At 42.5% G+C, this 20,232-nt stretch overlaps 1 protein-coding gene across 2 annotated transcripts in view; it reads right to left on the bottom strand.

Moving 5' to 3' along the window:
- Positions 1-20,232, bottom strand: part of adgrl1a (adhesion G protein-coupled receptor L1a) — a 101,123-nt gene that overhangs the window by 46,799 nt on the left and 34,092 nt on the right. For both annotated transcript variants that reach the window (XM_086289479.1, XM_086289478.1), the window contains exons 2-3: positions 14,275-14,453; positions 136-349 (exon numbers count right to left, since the gene is read on the bottom strand). In XM_086289479.1, the coding sequence (XP_086145605.1) occupies positions 136-349; positions 14,275-14,344 (284 nt within the window). In that variant the 5' untranslated portion in view covers positions 14,345-14,453. The remainder of the gene's footprint in view (positions 1-135; positions 350-14,274; positions 14,454-20,232) is intronic.

Raw genomic sequence — 20,232 nt, forward strand, 5'->3', positions numbered from 1 at the left:
TCTGAAGAGGAAAAGCAAGTAAATCTAGAGGAACTGTGTTGTGAAATAAAATCTTGTTTCCTCTGCCAATACCGGGCTCTTACTCTGCACAAACACACACACACACACACAAGATCTAAACAGATCAATAGTCACCTCTGTGACATTATCTTGAAGGCGTCGGGCAGGTAGCACTGCACATTCTCCATCTGAAAGGGGTCTGCGTCACAGATTTTGTCATCGGTGCGGCCATAGTTAGCCGTCTCAATCATGATGACATCACTTCCAGGGCAACGCAGCTCGATCGGGTAGCCTTCACAAGCCAGCTCCCGGCGCATCAAACCGAAGGGCATCATTGACCGGCTCAGAGCTGGAGAGGAAAGAGAGAGAGGCAAAGTTATTGATAACTCATTGAACCTTAATATACACTTTTAGGAGGCACCTCGTTGTTCCGTGTAATTGTAAATCATATATGCATGTTTGACAGGAGCAGGTGGTATGAAAGTGGTTCCTGCAAACGAGCCATTATTGACTTGCCTTCATTGAATGGTAATTTTGCAGTGCTACTGATGCACAGCCTGGCCGACCACTTTCCACATATTGGCATGAAGGATTTGGAGACATACCAGCTTTTGCAATGAGATACTGCACCACTTGTGAAACAAACTGTGAGAGTTTCAAATGTTAACAAACTCCTACACACTGCCAGACAGCAGCTTATCATACTCATCCCAATGTACTTTCTCGCATCTTTTAGTGTATTCTACCTATCAGAAATGTTGGATTAGGTCTGAGCAAGAGAGGAAATAGAGGTGAAAGAAGTAAAAAAAAAAAAAAAAAAAAGAGAGACAGAGAGCATCTGTATGCATTTTCAACTCTGGTGTGTACACCATTTCCACACCCACTGCTGGTAATCAGCTGTCTGAGAGGCATGTCAATGTACTCCTGCGGCTCTGTGTGGAGAAGGGTCAGCAGGGAAAGCGGGGTACTCAGGGTTAATCACTGAGCCAGGCTGAGAGGCATGAAAGAGGCCTGCAAAGAGGTGCTGAGAGAGACACTCATTGCCTCTCCAGCTCTCTCCATAACTGCATACCTTTCCAACTGCTTCTCCATTCAGCCTAAAAAAAAAAAAAGGCTGCCAGCTTCCTTTACAGTGCAGGTGGAGGCAGGGGCACAGAGACTGAACAGAAGTAGACAGGAGTAGAGTGAGTGATCTGGAAGTGAAACTGAAGGACAGCCAACGCTCCTTTTGTGAGCCTCATGCCAGGCCCTGTGAGAGCTGCTATCCGTGGTACTGAACTGACTTTAAAACTTCTTTTGGGAAAATGGCATCCTTAGATTTGGAGCTGCTTCAGAGATAGCTAGGTGTGGAGCTGTCCGCTGTCCTGAAGGACCAGAAGGCTTTGACCGAGATCTCCTTTGCAGTGTCAGTAAGGAGGACATGATACATATTACCCAGATGGTGGGAATCCTGTGAAATCTACACAGAGTGGCGGTAGGTGTACTTTAACAGGGTGCAACTTCTTTATAAACCAAGGCTTTCACTATATAGCGCTTCCCCTTGCCAGACAGGCTCAGCAGCAGACAAGGGCACTGAGTCAGCCCCTCTCCCCCACTACTCTTATTGCTGAAACCCACAGAGCAGGGCTGTTTTCCTTTTCTGACACTGAGCTAGCAGTGCTTAAGTTTCAGCCACTGTCCATTCAGAAGGAGTGCCCATCTGGGTCAATGTCAATGTCAGTCATCCCAGACATGCTCTGCAGCACTGTGCTACATGATTCACTGCCATCAGACTTGCTCATATTTCTAAATGCCACCCATTTATGCAGCAGGGACTTCAGTTCAGTTGTGTAACTAACGCCATTAAGGCTGAATGACTAGCACAGACAGACTTCAAATCTTTTATGCCTCGCCAGAATACAGTGCCAGTGCCAAATCACAAAGGCCTAAATGCAAAAGCGCATACTAATTAAAGCACATGGAGATGCAAACAGCAGGCGAGGCCAGACAAACAAGTCCACACTCAAACGCACAAGACCCACAGAAGCAAATTAGCACATACGCAGACGCACTGTGCAGACGAGTATGCAAGATCACATTCAAGCACACATACACTTGCACACATCCATGCATACACACAGAGTTCTTGTGTCACAGTGGGGATACAATGCGTAGTGTCAGTGTGTGGCCTTGTCGTCTTAACTACCCTGTGGTGTGAATACGCAGCAGTGTACAGCTGGCCAGTGATTATAACCTTACAATGAGCCAAGAGGGAAGTAAAAGTGAAGCGGGCCACCAGGAGTGATCACACTTAGTCAGCTTACACTGTAGGTTGGCGCAAAGAATATTAGTCCCTACCAGAGGCAGCAGCTCACTCATTAACCACACTTTATATACCAAGCAAATTTAAATGGTAAATACAGCATTTCTGGCTTTTCAGTTCCATATACTGCCACTGAGCTGCGAAGATCTCCTTTAAGCTATTTCTTCAGCAGAGTTTCAAAAGAAGTGCATATATTTACAGTACTGTGTAAACATCTTGAGCCACTTGTCATTTCTTTATATTTTGCCTCTAAGAAGCCAGACTTTTTTCTAATTTTGTTAAAAGTGGTCTTGAGCACCAGGCTTTCTGATGGTATTTCAAACTTTTAATTTGGACACTGACTCTATTTTCTCAATTTCAGTCTAGTCCTTCACCCTTTTCAAAGAATTTAGTTTTGTTTGTTTGTAAAGGCACTTAATATTGCACTATGAATAATTTATAGGCATATAAAAGACAACTAACTAAAGAATGAACGTGTTGAGTCCACACAAAACAGACAACTTGGCTTATCTCCTGATTTAAAAAGATTTGACCACATTGAAAAAAAAAGAATTGGCAGAACTAACTAACTGGGCTCTATCCACAGTTCACTAAGCCTTTATCAGGAAAGGTCTCAATAGACACCTGTCAAAAAGTAGTTGGTAAGGGAAAAAAAAAAACAGGGAAAAGAGGCGAGGTACGCCACATAACACAAGAACTAGACTGAAAATCAGTGGAATGATCAGTATGTACAGGGAAGGTCAGGAGAGAGGTGCAACAGTGAGTGTCCACAACCTTCTGTAAAACACAATGAAGGCTAATGGAGGCTTTTGAGCTCTATTTCAGGCAGTAGTGTAGACACCACTGCCCGAAATGGAGTTGGGCTTTGGGAATCTTGTCAAAAATGACGAAATTATGAAAAGTACCATTAGATTTTGAATCACCATGCAACACCATCTGGAAAGCAACTGATTGGCAATGGCAACACATCTGGATAGAAAAACACACACATACAAACGTACAACAGAACACTATCAATTATGGACTGACCTCCCCAGAGCCCAGACCGCCACATTATTGAAGCAGGATGGCATCATCATGACAGAAAACAGAACAAAAGGCAGCAAACATCCCCAAAAAACCTTAGAATTTCTTTTAACTAGCCTCGAAAACTATTCCTGAACACTGCTTAAAGAAGATACAAGAAAGCTTGCCTAAGACAGTTCAGGCTGTATTGTAGCAAAAAGGTGAATAATAATGGCTCAAGACATTGGCACAGAACTTTTTGCACAAAGCTCAACAATGTACCTTTCATAAGCTTTATATAATTGTGAAACATTATGTGGGATATCTCACTTAGATCTTACAGTTACACTTTATATAGTCAATGACTAGGCAAAAGTCTGCTGAATCACAATGATATGTACTTGATTATGAAACATTACCAAATTTATGCAGAGACTGTTGTATGGACCTAAATCCGTTGTCTTTTTTCCCAGGTATAACTTTCTCCGGCCCAGCTGTTACAGCATATATTTAGCCTTAATTGAGCACAGCCATTATGAGCCAGTAAATTTCAGTGTGGCAGCTAGATAACTATCCTATTTCTAGCACCCCTGCAAATCTCTGCTTGTGTCATTAATATATCATATTTCACACCGACATAATTCAGAGCAACGCAACCACTTTTTGACAAGTTGCAGTTCTAAGGTGGGTTTTAAAGTTTAGATATACAGAAGGATTCATCTTGCATCCATACAGAAATTTCTGAATGGTGTATTCACAACAAGCATGGATCTTATTAACTTGAGGGATGGATTCAGTGTCTATGTGTGTGTGAGAGGGTGTGTGTATGTGGTAGCGTGCCAGCCAGATGGCCTGAGGCCTAGCTGGAGCTGTGACTGGCTCTGAGCTGAGCTGAGATGAGATGAGCTAAGGATAAGCTTGGCCTGGCCATGGGCTATGATTGTCCTTCACTCTGCAGGAATCCATTAAGGTTTCAGGGTCTCTTTAGCCAGCACACACAGACACACACAATAACACACATGGGCATTTAGTCTTGTCTGTCAGACTCATAATAGCTGAATGGAGTGACTTTCTCTGCAGCAGCCATATGTATACTTGGATGTAATCCCTCGCAGTAAGACTATGACTTATCTCCTGTGGTGTATAAAACTGCATTAACAGCCACCGTGCTCAAGAAATGCTACCAATTGTTACACATACCAATAAAGGGCCAATTCAGTAATTATACGAGCTGATTTTCATGGATGTGGCAGAGTGGAAGTGACAGAGGTCACACACACACAGCCACACAGCCAGAGCCCTGGTGTCACTCCAGGGCAGCTGGTGTGAAGGGCTGAAGCGGTTGGCTTCAAATAGAAGCTCCATACAAATTAAGAGCAACAGAGAGAACTGATTGGATTTGACTCATTATCCTCACACAGTAATTAAAGCCTGAGGGTGGATAGATGCTTGAACCATCAGACAAGAACATAATTTTGCACAAGTCAATCTAGACTTTGCATGCTCATATGCTCTCTACTCCTGTTAGTCTTTAAATCTATTCTTAATCTTACGTCTGTAGCTGCAGTGCACATAACAACTTTGCGCGCAAATCCGATATAACTGATGAGGAGCGATAAGAAAATCTTACCTGCAACCAGAGCCATGCCCAACACTTGAGAAAAGTTAAGAGAAAATGTTTGGTCTGTTATGTCAGTACTGACTAAAACAGGTGGCATTCAAAATGATTTTACATTTTCTGTACGAACAGACAAAGATTTGTCTTCATCAGCAGCGATGTGCTTTCAAACATAAAAGCATCTTCATTTCACCACCTCAGACAGTTTGACCTTGGGATGTATTATCACCGAGGCTCTCACAGAAACTATAGTGTCTTTCTCTGTGAAAGTTTGGCCTTGGAGGTATCCAGCAAGTATGCGACTGAGTCACAACAGGAGATTATACTTGTGGAGCTCTGTGGCTCGTGGTGTGTGCTTTTGGAAGAGTGTTTTTTTGTGATGATATGATCAGCCCTTTTAGCCTCTCTGTCTCCCAGTACTACTCATTAGCCTAGCACTGAAGCATAGAACTGGAAACATTTTGTCCAGTAGTGGGGAGGTTTCTTGTTATATAGGTCATTTTCCTATTTTTGCCCACATATACCAGTGGTATTATTAAAACACCCCTTACATCTACATATACCCTTAGCATTAGAGCTAACGCAAAGAGCTAACTCCCTCATAAGTTTTAGGTTAGTTCTTTAGTAAAGCTGGCGAGGAAGAACAAGTAATTTTACAGTCATTGGACAGAACTGAGAGGTCCCAGTGATGGGGATCCCTCTCCAGCTGATCCCAACCAATTTCTAGAGCTCCTTATCAGCTTAGTGCTGCATCTTAGCGACTCACTTAGCACTGCGAGTTAGCGTAATGACTCACTGGAGCATGGCCTGTCACCACAGACAGGCTGAGGCGATGTGGCCAGAACTGTCACATCCAGGCAGCCTTCAAGCTGAGGAGTTGTGACAAAGTGACATGCTGAGACAAACCTAAAGGCCTAACATGAGGGTGCGAGGGGTGGGGGCAGCCTGAGCTTGTGGGACAGTGCGTGTGCATGTGTGTGTGTGACTTTGGATGGGAGGGAGAAATGCTGGCCTCAAAGCTAGGATGCTATCTCATCTCTGACTCCTCCGCCTGTCTGCTGCAGGCAAAGGAGACAGAAGAGATGAGATGAGGAGTGACTGTATAGGGAGTCACCAGTCTTGCTATAAGGTCAGAACACAAAGCAGTGCCAAAATGACACACATCCACTGTGATGGAGCTGAGTCGCACAAGCACACAGGAGGAAGAAATGGAATGGCACAGCAAATGAGACAGGGTAACAATGGAAAAAGATAGAAACCTTCAAACAAAGTGCTGGCAGCAGATGAGCATAACGACTATTCTTTGTGGAGGCACAAGGTCAGTGACATAAAAGAAATGAGGCAGACAGATTCGTGGGAGAGGAGGCCTCCTATTGTTGGGATCTGCTCAATAAGACAGCTTCTCTCCTCAGCAGCCCCGTCCTCTAACAGAACTGAATTACAACATAGCCCATAACATTACATCATTCATAAGAGAATTAAATGTGCCCCTGTTGGAAACGGGATACTTACACTCTCACACAACACACACTCAGGCATTTGCAATTACGGACAAGCACATACACACAAACTCTCGCAGGCAAATGCACACAAGCTCTACCCATCATCCATCCTCAACCTCAAGAACTCTCTCTCGCTCTGTGCGTTGACAAACTTTGCTGTGGGGGGAACTAGCAGGCATTGCATAGATATTAAGACGGGTGGTTAAAAAAACCGCTGAGACACTGAACAACATACACACAAACTTGAGGAGGGAGGCGAGACGGGACGTGCTCATACTGTCAAACCACTTCATTGCTAGCCCTGGCGCCTAATTATGCAATAAAAGTGCCTCAACACGGGGAATCGGCATAGCCCAAAATAAAAATCAGCCTGCCTAAAAAGTAGGAGATTCACCGGGTGTAAAATATCCTCCATCTCCCTGGGGAAGGGAGCAGTGCTACAGGCCCAGCACAACTCTATTCTGTTCTATGTTTCCAGCACATATCAGAGGAGGCAGGCCAGCAGACAGTGAGTCAGACCTAGATTCATATAAACACTGTGCTGGGGTAAAACTGCTGGTGCTGCAGGGAAACAGCCACAGGGATGAGGGAGGAATGGAGTAGAGACAGAGAAGCAGAGAGAGGAAAGCGGGGAAGTTGGCGAGGAAATGAAGAGCAGAAGCAAGTGATGAGAAAAAAGAAAGTCAAAGTGTGGAGGAGAGAGGGGAAGACGGAGTGAGTAGCTTGTGCGGAGTGCTGTCAGAAAAAAAGGTGTGTGCAAGTATGAGTCTGTGTGTGTGTGTGGATTTGAAAAAGTCGTAAGTCGCAACCGGAGACCTGTTAGGAAAGATGAGTGTCAAAGCCCGGCCCCGCTGCTGCATTAGACACTTAATTAACCTCCTTATACACTAAGCCAAAGGTCCGGACGCTTGGACAGTGTGTGCGCCTGAGTGTATTTTCACTCTGCATGTTTATGAGGTGATCGATCTGTTTGCGAGTATACTTATGTGGTTAACTACAGCACGGAGGATTTTGTGTGCTCCTCTACTTTCATGTTTTCATAGCTACAGCATGAATTAAAATATTCCTCCTACACTTACAGGCCATTGTATTCACTTGCACTGTAATGAGTAACACTGTGAGTTTCCTCCTCTCTCTGTGTTTTTCTTTTTCACCTCGCACCATCCCTCAATCCCTCATCTAATTTCATCCACCTGGAAACGATCTCATTTACCTTTACTTGTCCCCAACACACTCCCCTCATTCTCCCCACCTCTTAGCTTCACCTTCCTTCCCAGCCCTTTACCTCTAGTTTCTCATTTCAATTCCATTCTCCTCCTTTACTCCCTTTCACTGTATTGCCACCCTCTCTGCTGTGATCTAGCTCTGTCTTTCTTCACTTCTCTACTCTCTCTGCTCTTGGTTTCCAGCCGTAAGCTGCTGCTATTAACTATCACTCTGCATTCCACAGAACACGAGATAAGCAAATGCCCACATTCTTAATCACATAACATGCTTGATACATACACACCTTTGTACATGTTCACAAACCAGCCGTCTCACATACACACACATGCAGTCCTGTACGGCTACAAAGCCTCAAAGTTACACACCACGGCCCGGAGAGAACAGAGGCAGCTATCACGCGACTGCACAAACAGGAACACAGTACTCAATCCTTGATGTAGAAGCTTGTTTGCAGTACACAAATCAATGTACACAAACTAACATGCCCTTGCATACACACGACTACAAGCAAACACAAACACACAAACACACAAACAAAATGGGCGCAAACACACATACACTAACATGAATGAATAAACAAAAAGGCACAACCCCGTATACAGTCACAAGCACATGAGAGCGGCGTGCGTCATCTTCAAAGTGAGGTTTGAAAAAACACGCCGCCACACCGCCCCGTCGGTCCCTCCTTCTCCCCCCCCCCCCCAACGCCCAATATATGTTCAAAGGCCATCCATTAACCTTTCACTCACACAGGCCTCTCTGTGATCTACTGCTCTCAGCCAAGGGCTTTGAAGAGCACAGTAACTCTCAGCACCAGGGAGCGAGCAAGGGAGGTAGCGAACGAGATATGACAGAAGGCAGAAAGAGGCGAAGAGAAACAAATAACAACGACAAGAGATGTGCGCTGCTAACGGACGGGAGGTAGAGGGTAAGGAAAGGAGGAAAATGTGGCTTGCAGGAGGCAGCGGGGTTAATCTCAATGATGGAAGCTCGATAGAAAGTGGGGTCGAGTGATGGGGAGAGCTGAGAGTTTAAAAAGGAGGAGAGCAGAAACGATGATGGGCGAACAGAATGGGAGGCCAGGAAAGAGATAGGAGGGAGTGTGTGAGGAAGTATATCACAGCGCAAAAAGGGGGTATAATAGCTAAGGTTTTTGGGGGGGGGGGGGGGGGGGGGGCTGAGAGACTGGATGAAAATGAGAGGAGAGAAGTGAGAAGAACTGACTGTTGCAAATAAGATGAGAAAGCAACAGAAGCTTGAAAACACACACACAAGGGGCACTGAGAGAGAATAGGGAGAAAAAAGGCTTTAGAGCAGCTCTTTATTGCAAAATCCAGATGATATGCAATATTCACAAGCCACTAGATTAGCAATTAGTGTCAGTAAAGGCTGTGGATTTCAGCTTTATGAAAGAGAAAAGCCACGCTAAAGCATACTCAAAGGTCATTTTCAGACAAAATGGGAGCATTTACTTGTCTCAGTGAACACACAACATGCAGTTTGGATGGCCTTGGTCTATAAAAATCCAAGCTATTAGAAATGAACTTGTCTCTATAGTTTATTATTTATGTCATTTAAGTCCAGCAATAGTCAACTGCCTCTGTGATCCTGCAACTAATATTTGTGTCAAAGGAGAATTGGTCAAAGTTAGTAACTGTACTCTTCTACTGAGCATCCTTCCCATGTGAACACGGGGATGTGAAATACACAAGACTGATCGAGATTCAAAGTTACCGTGTAGAATTAATTACAAATAATAAATCACTGCAAAGTACCAGGTGTTGCAAGCAGGAGCAATGTGAACCTGACAGGATACAACATGCCTGTCTCTAAGAAATTCTGTTTTTCCAATTACAGTGTGGTTGCTCATGTAATCAGTCACTGTCTGAATTATGTTCAGAGGCACCTTAAAAAAAATAACTACATTAAACTATGCTGAAGTTGCCAGGATAGTGGCTGAGGTAACACCGGAGACTAATTTTGAATTAAGTTCAAACAACAAATGTACTTGGCTGAATAAGTATATATATATATATATATATATATATATATATATATATATATATATATATATATTACACACCAGGTCTTTAATCAAAGTGATATTTTTAATGCTAAAATGTAATTATTGCTGTTATCCATGAATTTTCAAATTTACTGTTTTACAAAAAAGCAGAAAAAATGTGAAGCACATTATGATTTTTTGATTAAGATGCCATTTTTTATTTGCATTCCTGAGATGAAAATTTGTCTTAGTGACTGAATGTTACACTTACACAGATGTCCAATGTGTTATTTGCCAAATAAATAAATAAATAAATAGAAAGGTAAATATATAGGTTTTTGACAGATTTCTAAAACATGTTTTTTGTTTTTTGACAGGCTATTTAACAAGTGTGTTAAACACACGCACACACACACACACAGATATATATTCTTCATTTCATGTCTCAGATCTCTATCCACAAAAATGTGCAGTGAGTGCTTAAATATGACCATAAAAATAGCGAGTGGGTACTGTACTACATATGAGCAAGAACATACAAACCACTATGATAATTGTAGTGACACTTGAAGTAAAGCAAAAGGAAGAGCTAATACATTTTTGTCACAGCAGTCGATCACTTTCTTCAAATCTTTGAGGTAGAGCGCTGACTTTGGTGAGTGATGCACTTTCTCAGCGCCTTTGTAGTTCTAAAAGTATTTATGAATGCAAATTAATTGCATTCAGAATTAATTTCAACAAGGAAAGGATCTTTACTATGTTCCCGTCATGGACTCATTTAAATGCAACTGAATCTAATCAACTAATTCAGTGATTTAGTTCAACTAATTCAGCTTCAGTGCTCTGCTTGACATATACTCAAGCGAAAAGTGTAGAGCTGTGAGTTAACAAAATGAAGGGAATAAGGAAATACAAAATGCTGCTTGTGAAGCCTCAAAGTTACATGCTGTTTAGGATAGTACACGGCGACAAAAAGCTATGTGTTAGTAGCACTCTTTTATTGCCTCCTCTAAAGATATTATTGGCATAAGCCTGTCAGAGTCAGCTCTTATGAATTTATGAGTAGGTCACTGTTTTAAAATTACAATTTTAATATTTCTGCAGGACTGAAAGACGTGTCTTTAACTGTGCAAATTCAATATTGGATTTTAAGACCCTCACTCACTCATTTTTTTTTTTAAATCTTTGCTCCCACTTTTAAATTTAGGATATGGCAACATTTGGACCTGGAAAAAACTGTCAGCTCAGACATTTTAAAAAAAGCATCTGTCTTGCAACAGCATAGTGAATTCTTTATGTAGCCCTCCATTACGGCTGTGCGATATGACCAAAAGCTCATATCCATATCATATAAGACATGTATCCTCCTGATAACGATATAAATCACAAAAATTTAACATTTTCTGTAAATTCTGTGAATCTCGGCTCGACTTGCGTGAAGTGTTTCCAGCTGGGCGTCGTGTACCTGGAGTCGAGTGTTTTAACGATGTATGAAACTATACATTTTTAGACATAAGTTGTAACGTATATAAGTATTAATTACAACGCGTGCTGCGGGGAAAAGCCTGTTCTAACATTTGAGTCTAAGGTTTATTTTTTAGCACCTGACGGCTCTTTTTTTGCTTCTCATCCGTAAATACTCTGCATACTCTTTCACGTGATTCAGTTTATTTTGAAAAGTCTCAACAGGATCTTGAGCTTTATTGTGAAAGGTTTATGTGGAAAATAAACAAGCGGACACGCGATGGCTTTACCGTCTTGTTGCTAAGCACAACGCATAAAAACAGGCGCTTGTGTGTGGTTATATTAAATATAAGAGAAAGAGAGAACTTTAAGAAATTAATATAGCCACTACAGTGACCATCAAAACGATGAAAAAATATTGCCGTAAACAGTTTATTTTGCGACACCACGAAACAAACAATAGATGTTTTTATATCGTCGTCCGATATATATCGTTATATCGAACAGCCCTACTCTCCATGGAACAAAAAAAACAAAACAAAACACCGAGCCCTGCATTACAGAAAGCAAAAGCATACACTGAGAACAGTCCCCATTCAAACATTGTGTCACCCTTGGAGAACAGTCGAGAGACTAAGCACTTTGTTGAGAAGATGTGTAAAAACAGCTAGTCCCCTATCCTTAAGTAATAGCTACTGTTCAGGGGAAAAGGCAGGGAAGAAAAAAAGCCAGGCAGAGGAGGGGAAGACAGATAAAAATGTCTGCGTGTGCACTAAAGGACCAGGGGCCTTTCCACACGACTGATCTGAGAGCAAAGGCTTAAATACAGGGGAGATGAGAACAGATTCAACCAGTCAGCTGGCACTGCCATCCTGGTATGAGTGGCACACACAAACACACACACGCACACATACACACAAAAAGGCTCATACGCACATCTATCTGGATATGTCAGCACTCTCACATAAACACAAAGATCCATACAGACTCTCGCATGCACACATCACCATGCACTCATGGACATACAGGCACATTATGCACTATACTGTATGCTTGCAAATTCATACCCATCACATTGCAGACTGAAAGGACCTACAAATAGCCTTGTAATGGTCTTCCTGCCACCACTGGTGCACATAAATACGAATACACATGCACACAGCAACGCTTTACACTGTGCTAAATGAAAGTTCTGTGTCAGGGCTTCATCACGTACAGCGCAGCTGCCTGCAATGCCTGCCACATTAAGCAAGCCTAATGGGCTTTCAGATCAGCAGCACTATGTATGAAGGGTGGTACATTCTCAAGCATTCTGTGGAATCAGCGGGACATTCTGTTTGTCAAGGTACGCATGTCAGGCTGTCAGGGAGACTGCCGGGACAAAGGGGTGGAGGGATTTTCTATATGCCAGTATGATTATGACTTTATTTGCTTGTGTTAGTATGAGTTTGTATTCACAGATGAAAATATTGTCTTTTGTCTCACGCAGCCATTGGATTTCAAAGACAAATGAAAAACTGCACAGTGATTTAAGGGAATAAATATTCACTATGTGAGGCGTACGTGTACAAAGCTCATGCTGGTTAAGAACATTTGCACTAAAGAGCTACTTCCAGAGTAGAATAAATGGGTGTGTGTTAAGGGTAAATATTAGAATGTGCAGCCAGGAGCAGAGTGAGGTTAAAGCATCGCAGATTAGTTGGGACACGGAGGATGAGCAGGGAGTACACATTAGACTGTGAAGCCATGTGTGATGATCATGCAGGTTTCCAAATGAGCTTTGATTAGTCTAAGAGGGATTTCAGCAGATCTCATCACATCAAAACCCTGCGCTCTTCCTTTAAATTCCACTTCCCTTGTTCTCCTTTCTTTTTCTCTCCTGCTCCTCTGGTCACACTATAAAAGAGAGAATGAATTTCAGCCAAAATTTGACTGCCAAAATTATGTGCACCAAAACAGTGTGGGTGAACATGAGCCAATGTAAATGTGCAATGTGCCTGATTCCAATAGAAAAAAAATCTTCTTAATTTCATCCAACCAAATGTTCTGTCTGTGCGCTGATAGTGATTGTGACTGATTATTGCTGTATTATTACTATTCCCGAAGTGCCAGGTCATGCAGATAGGTGGAGGCTTATTTTCATACAAATATATACACCCACAAGTAAAACACAAAGCAACATGATGCCAGTGGCCTAATGGAACACAACATGGGCCACACAGATCTGATGCAACCAAAGGAGAAAAAAGAATAGCTTCTCAAATTAGAGCCACACCTGTCCAATCATAGCTTTCACTGGGGAACTGTTAAATCCAATATTGATATCAGCACTAATATGAAAACACACCTTACTGTTCCCCACTTTCTTCATCGCTAGCTCCTCCCTGCGGTAACCATGTGTCCTTAAGCTCCTCCTCTTCATTCTGGCTGTCCATCACCCAGCGGCTCATTGGCACAGAGTTGACGGAGAACATACAGCAGATGGTGTGCTGCTGTCTGTGTGGCAGGCCACTAGCAGGACACCCAGCAGCCCCTCCTTTCCCTCCTCGGCCCGCTGCCTACCCCTGCAATTCCCGTTCCTTCCCTCATACATATCTTCCAACAAATACACAACACCCTCCAGCATCACTTCATCCCATCCAGGTCACCTGCTGCCAAGCTTACAACAGCTAGCGCACATGCGACACAAAATGAAACATCTTATGGTACATGGCACATTCAAGGAGGTCACACATATGGCACCATTACATGCACGGATTTCCCCCTTATTCTCTTGCCACGCTCCAACTAACATCAAGATGACAAGAAATTTTATTGACATTCTCACATCCACCTTGCTCAGACACTCTCTCTCTCTGTCTCCTGTAGAGAGAGTTCAGTTAATGAAGTGCAGCTTTTCTAGCCTGGTCAGCAAGTCAATACACTTACAACCTTTATCACATGTATAAATATTGCATCCTCATTTGCAGTAACCTCAGGCCAGGCCGACTACAAGTAACGGTGAAACCAACAGAAGCTTACAGTGTGTAAAACAGTCTAAGCTGGCTCGTTGAGTTAAAACAGAATCTTAACGCATAAATTCTGAATCCAGATGCACACATGTGCACTCGTCATGATATAGACAACACTAGAGAATTTTAATATTACATACCCTGTGAGGATGGAGCAATGTTGCTGGAAGCCACAGCACAAGTGAAGACGATCCAGACTGCAAGAGCCATGCTTGAGGCCGAGAAGTGTAAGGAACTGGTCTAGGTGGTCAGAGGTGGTCAGCAGGCACAGGTGAGTTGGGGGGCACTTCCTCAGCTTACACCCACTTTGAGGGTGAACCTGCAGGCAAAGGGGAAAGAAAAAACACGGAATTAGGAGCCTCTTTAAATTCTGTATGTGCATACGTCAAGAAAAAGGAAATTATTTTTTCTTCTCTGTACAGCATTTAAATGAGAGAAGAGGAGAGGAGAGGAGAGGAGAGGAGAGGAGAGGAGAGAGGCTCCCCCTGTGGTGGTCAGGTAGAATGATCAGTTGGGAAATCGGAGGCCATTTTGTGCAAGATGGCTTGGCAACAGCTGTTGCCACTACCAGCTCATCACTCTCAAGTGTTTGGACGCTTGATTGAATCAGACTTGCTACATATGTTTTGGGGCTGTTAACAGAGTTATTTTCACGTGAAAAATGCATGTCTTCTCTATGTGTGCGTGTGTTTGTGTTTGCAGGCGTGCATACAAATCGAGACAGTGAAAAGCGGTGACTCAGTCAGCGGTGCTGCGGGGTTCACACATCTCATTTGCCTAATGAAATAAATCACAATCTGGAACTTGAGCTCTGATTTTTTGACAGTGGAGCCTGCTCTGCCCCTTCAGGGGCTAGAAGGCAGAGAACAGTAAAGATGGTATCGTTATAGCTAACACTGCTCCTGCTGAGTTTGCTGATGGAGCAGACAGATTGGTCTACATCTCTTTGTGTTGTATGAGTGTTTGTTTGTTTTAGTGGGGAGCCGGTTGCTTTGTCTTATTTCATTTACTGCATGATACACACACATGCTCTCTCACACACACGCTGGGATACTGTATGGAGCTTTTATTGACTCCATTCATTTTCTGTGCTCTATACCAGTTTCAACTAACCTACAGTCAGCACTTCACTCTTGCTACCAATCAGCCACATAACATAACGCATGCTGAATATTATTTAAGTCCACTCAAGAACACCACCAGAATACACACTTGTGACTTATCAGGGTCTGGATACAAGATATGTCTGCAGTATGTGGCATTGGGGCTCTAGTAGATTTGGGGACATCATGGATGGCTTTGCTCCATGGTATGGTCTGTTGAGTTTGGATTTGGGATCAGTGCTTTGGCTTTTCTGGTTGTATTTCTTGGGTTTCCTCAGGCACTTTTTTGCAGTATGAGTGCATTTTCCAGCTTGGTGGTGCCAACACCATGAGCAGGATGCTTTGCTCAATTTTTTTTAGCTTTCTGGGATGTGTCAATGTAACATTCAGATGTAGAGCATCAACTTTTCCGTTCACTTTGGCTTTCAACAGTTTTAATGTTGTGGTCGATGGTCTATTGTGACAGTTTTAGCTCCACATATTTGTGTGAGATAAAAAAAAAAAACGAATCCTAATCTAGAGCCAAACTTTCCAAATGCAAGAAAATAAATCTCGCTTAATCACACACAAAAGATCAAACATAAAAATGCATGATTGTGATAAATCTTTAAGATGACAGATTTAGTGCATATTGCAGACTATGTGACATCCTCAAATAGTTCAGAGAAATTTTTATCATACTATGTGTATATCTGTACAAAAATAAATGTAATCCTAATCTTGATTATAAACCTGAACTTAGAATACAAAACAGACAGTTGGGATTATAAAAGTCCCTGCATTTTTCATTTATCAAAGCTTTTCATCCTGCTAAATATGTCAACACACACAACATCACGCAGGCATGGCAGTGCTTTTCATCTGGTAGCAAAGACGGCAGGGCGTGAGCGACTTCGCCCCTCTCTTTATCATCGCTGATTTGGTTTTTCCTTCGACCTCTCCAGCCCCGCCTCTTTGTGACCTTCTCTGATATTTAACCTCTTCCCCAGTGGCAATGCAGGCCCACAACCTGCCCGGGTGTCGCTGCATGGATTAGTATGTTGGATATCGCAGAGTACAAGCAAGGCAGAGAGAGAGAGATGCAGAGAGCAAATAGCAAAGAGGGAGAGAGAATAAAAGCAGAACTGAGTGGCAAGCACATTCACAGCAGCTGTTCTTTGCACCAGCGTTTATTTCTATCATACACTGTATGCACAACACACAGACACACACACACAACCTCTGAACTAATGCAGCTTGTGCCTTAATTTGAGTGTTGTGTGACCACCCTCTATGATCAGCAGTTGAGAGAAAAGGACATGCTCAGAGGGAGGGCAGGAGGGACAAAGAAAAAGTAGAAGAGCAGTAAACAAACAGCAATAGACATGCAATGTACTACTCAGCTCCACAGCTCTCACGGCATTTACTCTCAAGCTATCCCGCAGCCCCCACCTCATCCCCAATCTGCAATGACACGCATTTGTTTTTCCTACCAACATTTGTGCTTCAGTGTAAGAAAAATCTGTCTTTTCTCCTGTTTCTTTTGATTGTGCTTCTTTCTGTGCTTTTCAACAATAGCTCTCCTGTGGTCTCTGAAGAGGGCCGGGTAAAGAGAGCAAGGAGGGAGGCAAGGCTGGTGATTGAGGGAGAGAAGGAGAGAGAGAGGGAGCTGGGTGGATAAATTGGTTTTATTTTGTGACAAAAAAGAAAGCTGGCATTATGAAATGTTCATTTTCAGTGTGATGGGGAGGGAGAATGGAAGGAATAAAGGAAGAATGCAAGGCCAAAGTGAATGAAATGAGACAAAAAGAGATGACAAAACAAAGGAATGAGGTGATCAAGAAATGAAAAGAGAGGAAGCATCACACAGACCGAGTAACTAACAAATAAAGAACAAAAAGAGAAAGGGAAGTGAAGGATGACTTTCTGTACAGGGAGAATAAATTCTAGAGAATGGGAGGGGAAACAGCTGAAAATAGCCAAGTGAGAACAGCAAAAGGAATAGTAAAAATGGACGAGTAAAGGCAAAAGGGAAAGTATTTCTTCTGCTTGTGTCTATGAGTCAGCGTGCCTCTGGGTGAAAGAAGGTTAGGACTCTTTGGAGGGTGTGAGATGGGTGTCTTCTCTCTTTGTGCTCTCCCTACTTGGAGGATGTTACATGCCTGAGGCCAAAGCCTGCCCTTTTGCACTGATCACATCCACCATTATTATCATCACTGTTTCTCTTCTAATAGAGCAGAACATCATATCCCTGTGAGACTGGAACCCACAAAAAGCGAGAGTGGACGGCAATTTCAGAGCACTGGTGTAAAGGTGAGGAGGATGACGAATAAAGCAAAGCCGGGCAAATGGCGATCGCTTGTGTTAACACAAAGACAAACGCGGCAGATTTACATTTAAGTGCACAGATCTGCTATCTTGTTTCACATGCTACACTCTGTTTCTTTAGCTATTAATTTACAGGCCGCCTTGATCCAAAGCAAATAACCTCATTATCCACTTCTATTGGATCATTACGATAATCACCATGATCATTAGAATCTGTTTGCTATGGCAGACATGCTCATCAAGAACAGGGTGACACAAGTCCTTTCAGTGCAGAGTGGGGGAAATGTTAAAAGCTGTGTGTGTCTGTCACATGAACCATTCACGTTAACCCCATCACTCAAATCATTTCTGTGCAGAAGAAAGAGGCATTTAGTAACATTACCTGACCAGAATCAAGAGACAGAAGAACAAAGAGTTTACGTAGACAGTTTTTGCTGCATAATTAGAAAAGCTGGTGCAACTCTCAGAGCTGCTACAGCTTCAGGCTTTCTCTCTCCTGTTTTCTCCCACAAAAGGGAAGTTGATATCAAGGTGGAGGAGACAAGTATGATAAGTGTGAGTGAAATCACTTTCTGTGTGTGTGTGTGTGTGACTGGCCAACGCCTCGGCAGAAAGTTTTCCAACTCGATTGAACAAACGCTGCAGCTTTTAAAGCAAATTTTCTGAGGTTTCCAAAAATAGCTTGTACCCATAAAGTGTTCTGGGACCTCCTAACATCTTAATTAGCATTTCAGTGCATTCGAAAATGAGGTATGCTGAGAGAACAAGCCAAAATCATGCATGGCAATGGGGGGCGACGCGGGGATCACGATAACACAAACACAAATTTATTCAGCTGGGAAAACACTCGTGATTGATTTAAAGATTTGACAGTCATAAATTATGACGGTCAGTTTCTTCATGCAAAGAGAAGTCTTTCCATCTGATGATGAAGCACAAGCGCTTCCCGTGCTATTAGGATTGATGTTTATGCCTCAGATGCTTCAACAACAAATAGTTGGTTCAGTAGCAAAGCTCCCGCTATGAAGGAAATGATTGCCTCCTAGCAACCAACACAGCCGAGCGTGCGAAACTGAATGGCAATCACTCACTTACAAATCAGAAAGTGATGCAAACTGCTGCATTAAATATTTGTAATCAAGTAAAAATTCAGTTCAAAAAGACATGCGATTAAATTGGAATAAATTGAAAACAAATACATGTTGTATTTACTCTGCGCTGCTTGGGTTTGGCATCAGTCATGTCCAAGGCAGGCACTTCATTTCAGAGGAAAGTATTATTTGCGGAGGTTATCTATGCCGTATTGTGTATAGTATGATGAGATGGCAAAGAATGACAAAAACCTGTGCTTTGCCTGGGGGCCTCTAAGTAATTCTCCCTCTGACTCATTGGTGCCGAAGCTTTGTCACACTCGATACTCCTTTGTACTCTCTTGAGTTAGGCAAGAGGGAGCCATACAAGGAAGTGTAACAATAAATTAGGATGAGATGGAATTCATTAATTACTTCTTCACCTCCATAAAACTAATCACTCGCCAAAGTGAATATAATTATCCTACTTTTCCTTTCGAAATGTACCAGACATACCATGAAATATCATTATCGCCACCATCTGCAATCAAGCTTTGCTGAGTGGGAGTCTGTACTTCTACTGACAAATCTGTCTTCCAAGATGCTGAGGTATGACAGTCAAATTTAATGATTAAATGATTATCCAAATTAGCCCAATTGGTAAGTTGGACTTAACAGTTACATCTGCATGTCAAAATTAATAGAGAACATGCAATCATATCAATCTGGTACTGACAAAGAGTTTCTCTTAATTTTAGTGCTATTTAAATTGAATGGATTGAATTTTGCTTTATTGAGAAAAAGTGATTCGAAAGAAAAGGAAATCATGAAATTTTCATTTCATTTCATAAGAATTGTGGCATTTTCCACAAAGTACAATATGAGCTCGGTACACTTAACATCTGATAGCACCTTGAATAAACCGCTGCCCTCCCAACCTCTTCATTGTTATCCTCCAGTTGGGCCTATCGTTAATCTCCCTAATCCTTTTTGGTAAAGCTAGCATGCTAGCAACGACAACATAATAGCATTAGATATTATTCCTACACAACAACCTGATTTTATTGCATTTGCATTGATGCTGAGCAGCCCACTTGCTTGACCATAGTGAGAAATGATAGCCTCCTGTTATGTTAACACGAGAGCAGTAATTTAGGATGGATAATATTGTTAAGCTAGCAGCAGCTACACAAGCACATTCAGGTCAGATCATCCCAACACCTCCATTTACTGGGGTAGGTCAGTTAAGGGCGAAGCTCTGGTGTGGTAGTATCTTGCTGGCTGCAGCAGCAGGGCTGTTTATATAATGACACCATTGTGCCGTCTGTGTGCAGATGGAACATCAGAGCTCTTGTAATGGCCTGTGTATTAGGGCCAATGTGTTTGATTACTGACTCAGGGAGAGCAGGGATAGGCTGTGTAGTCAACAGGGAATAAGACTCTCTCCAAAAGAGCAACCCAGTGAAGAAAGACCTATTTGAAGAAACAGAAGGAAAGAGGGAAGAGACAAAAAACAGGGGGAGACTTTAATGGAAGTGTGCTTTAAGGGAATGCAAATGAGACAAGGGAATCTGCAGAGCTGCAGAACACAGTGGAGAGATATTACATGGCTAGTGTG

The sequence above is a fragment of the Aulonocara sp. 'chitande type north' Nkhata Bay genome, linkage group LG4 (genome assembly GCF_057382095.1).
Source record: "Aulonocara sp. 'chitande type north' Nkhata Bay isolate Kocher_YH1m ecotype deep benthic linkage group LG4, A_spYH_male_GT1.1, whole genome shotgun sequence".
Lineage (NCBI taxonomy): Eukaryota > Metazoa > Chordata > Actinopteri > Cichliformes > Cichlidae > Aulonocara > Aulonocara sp. 'chitande type north' Nkhata Bay.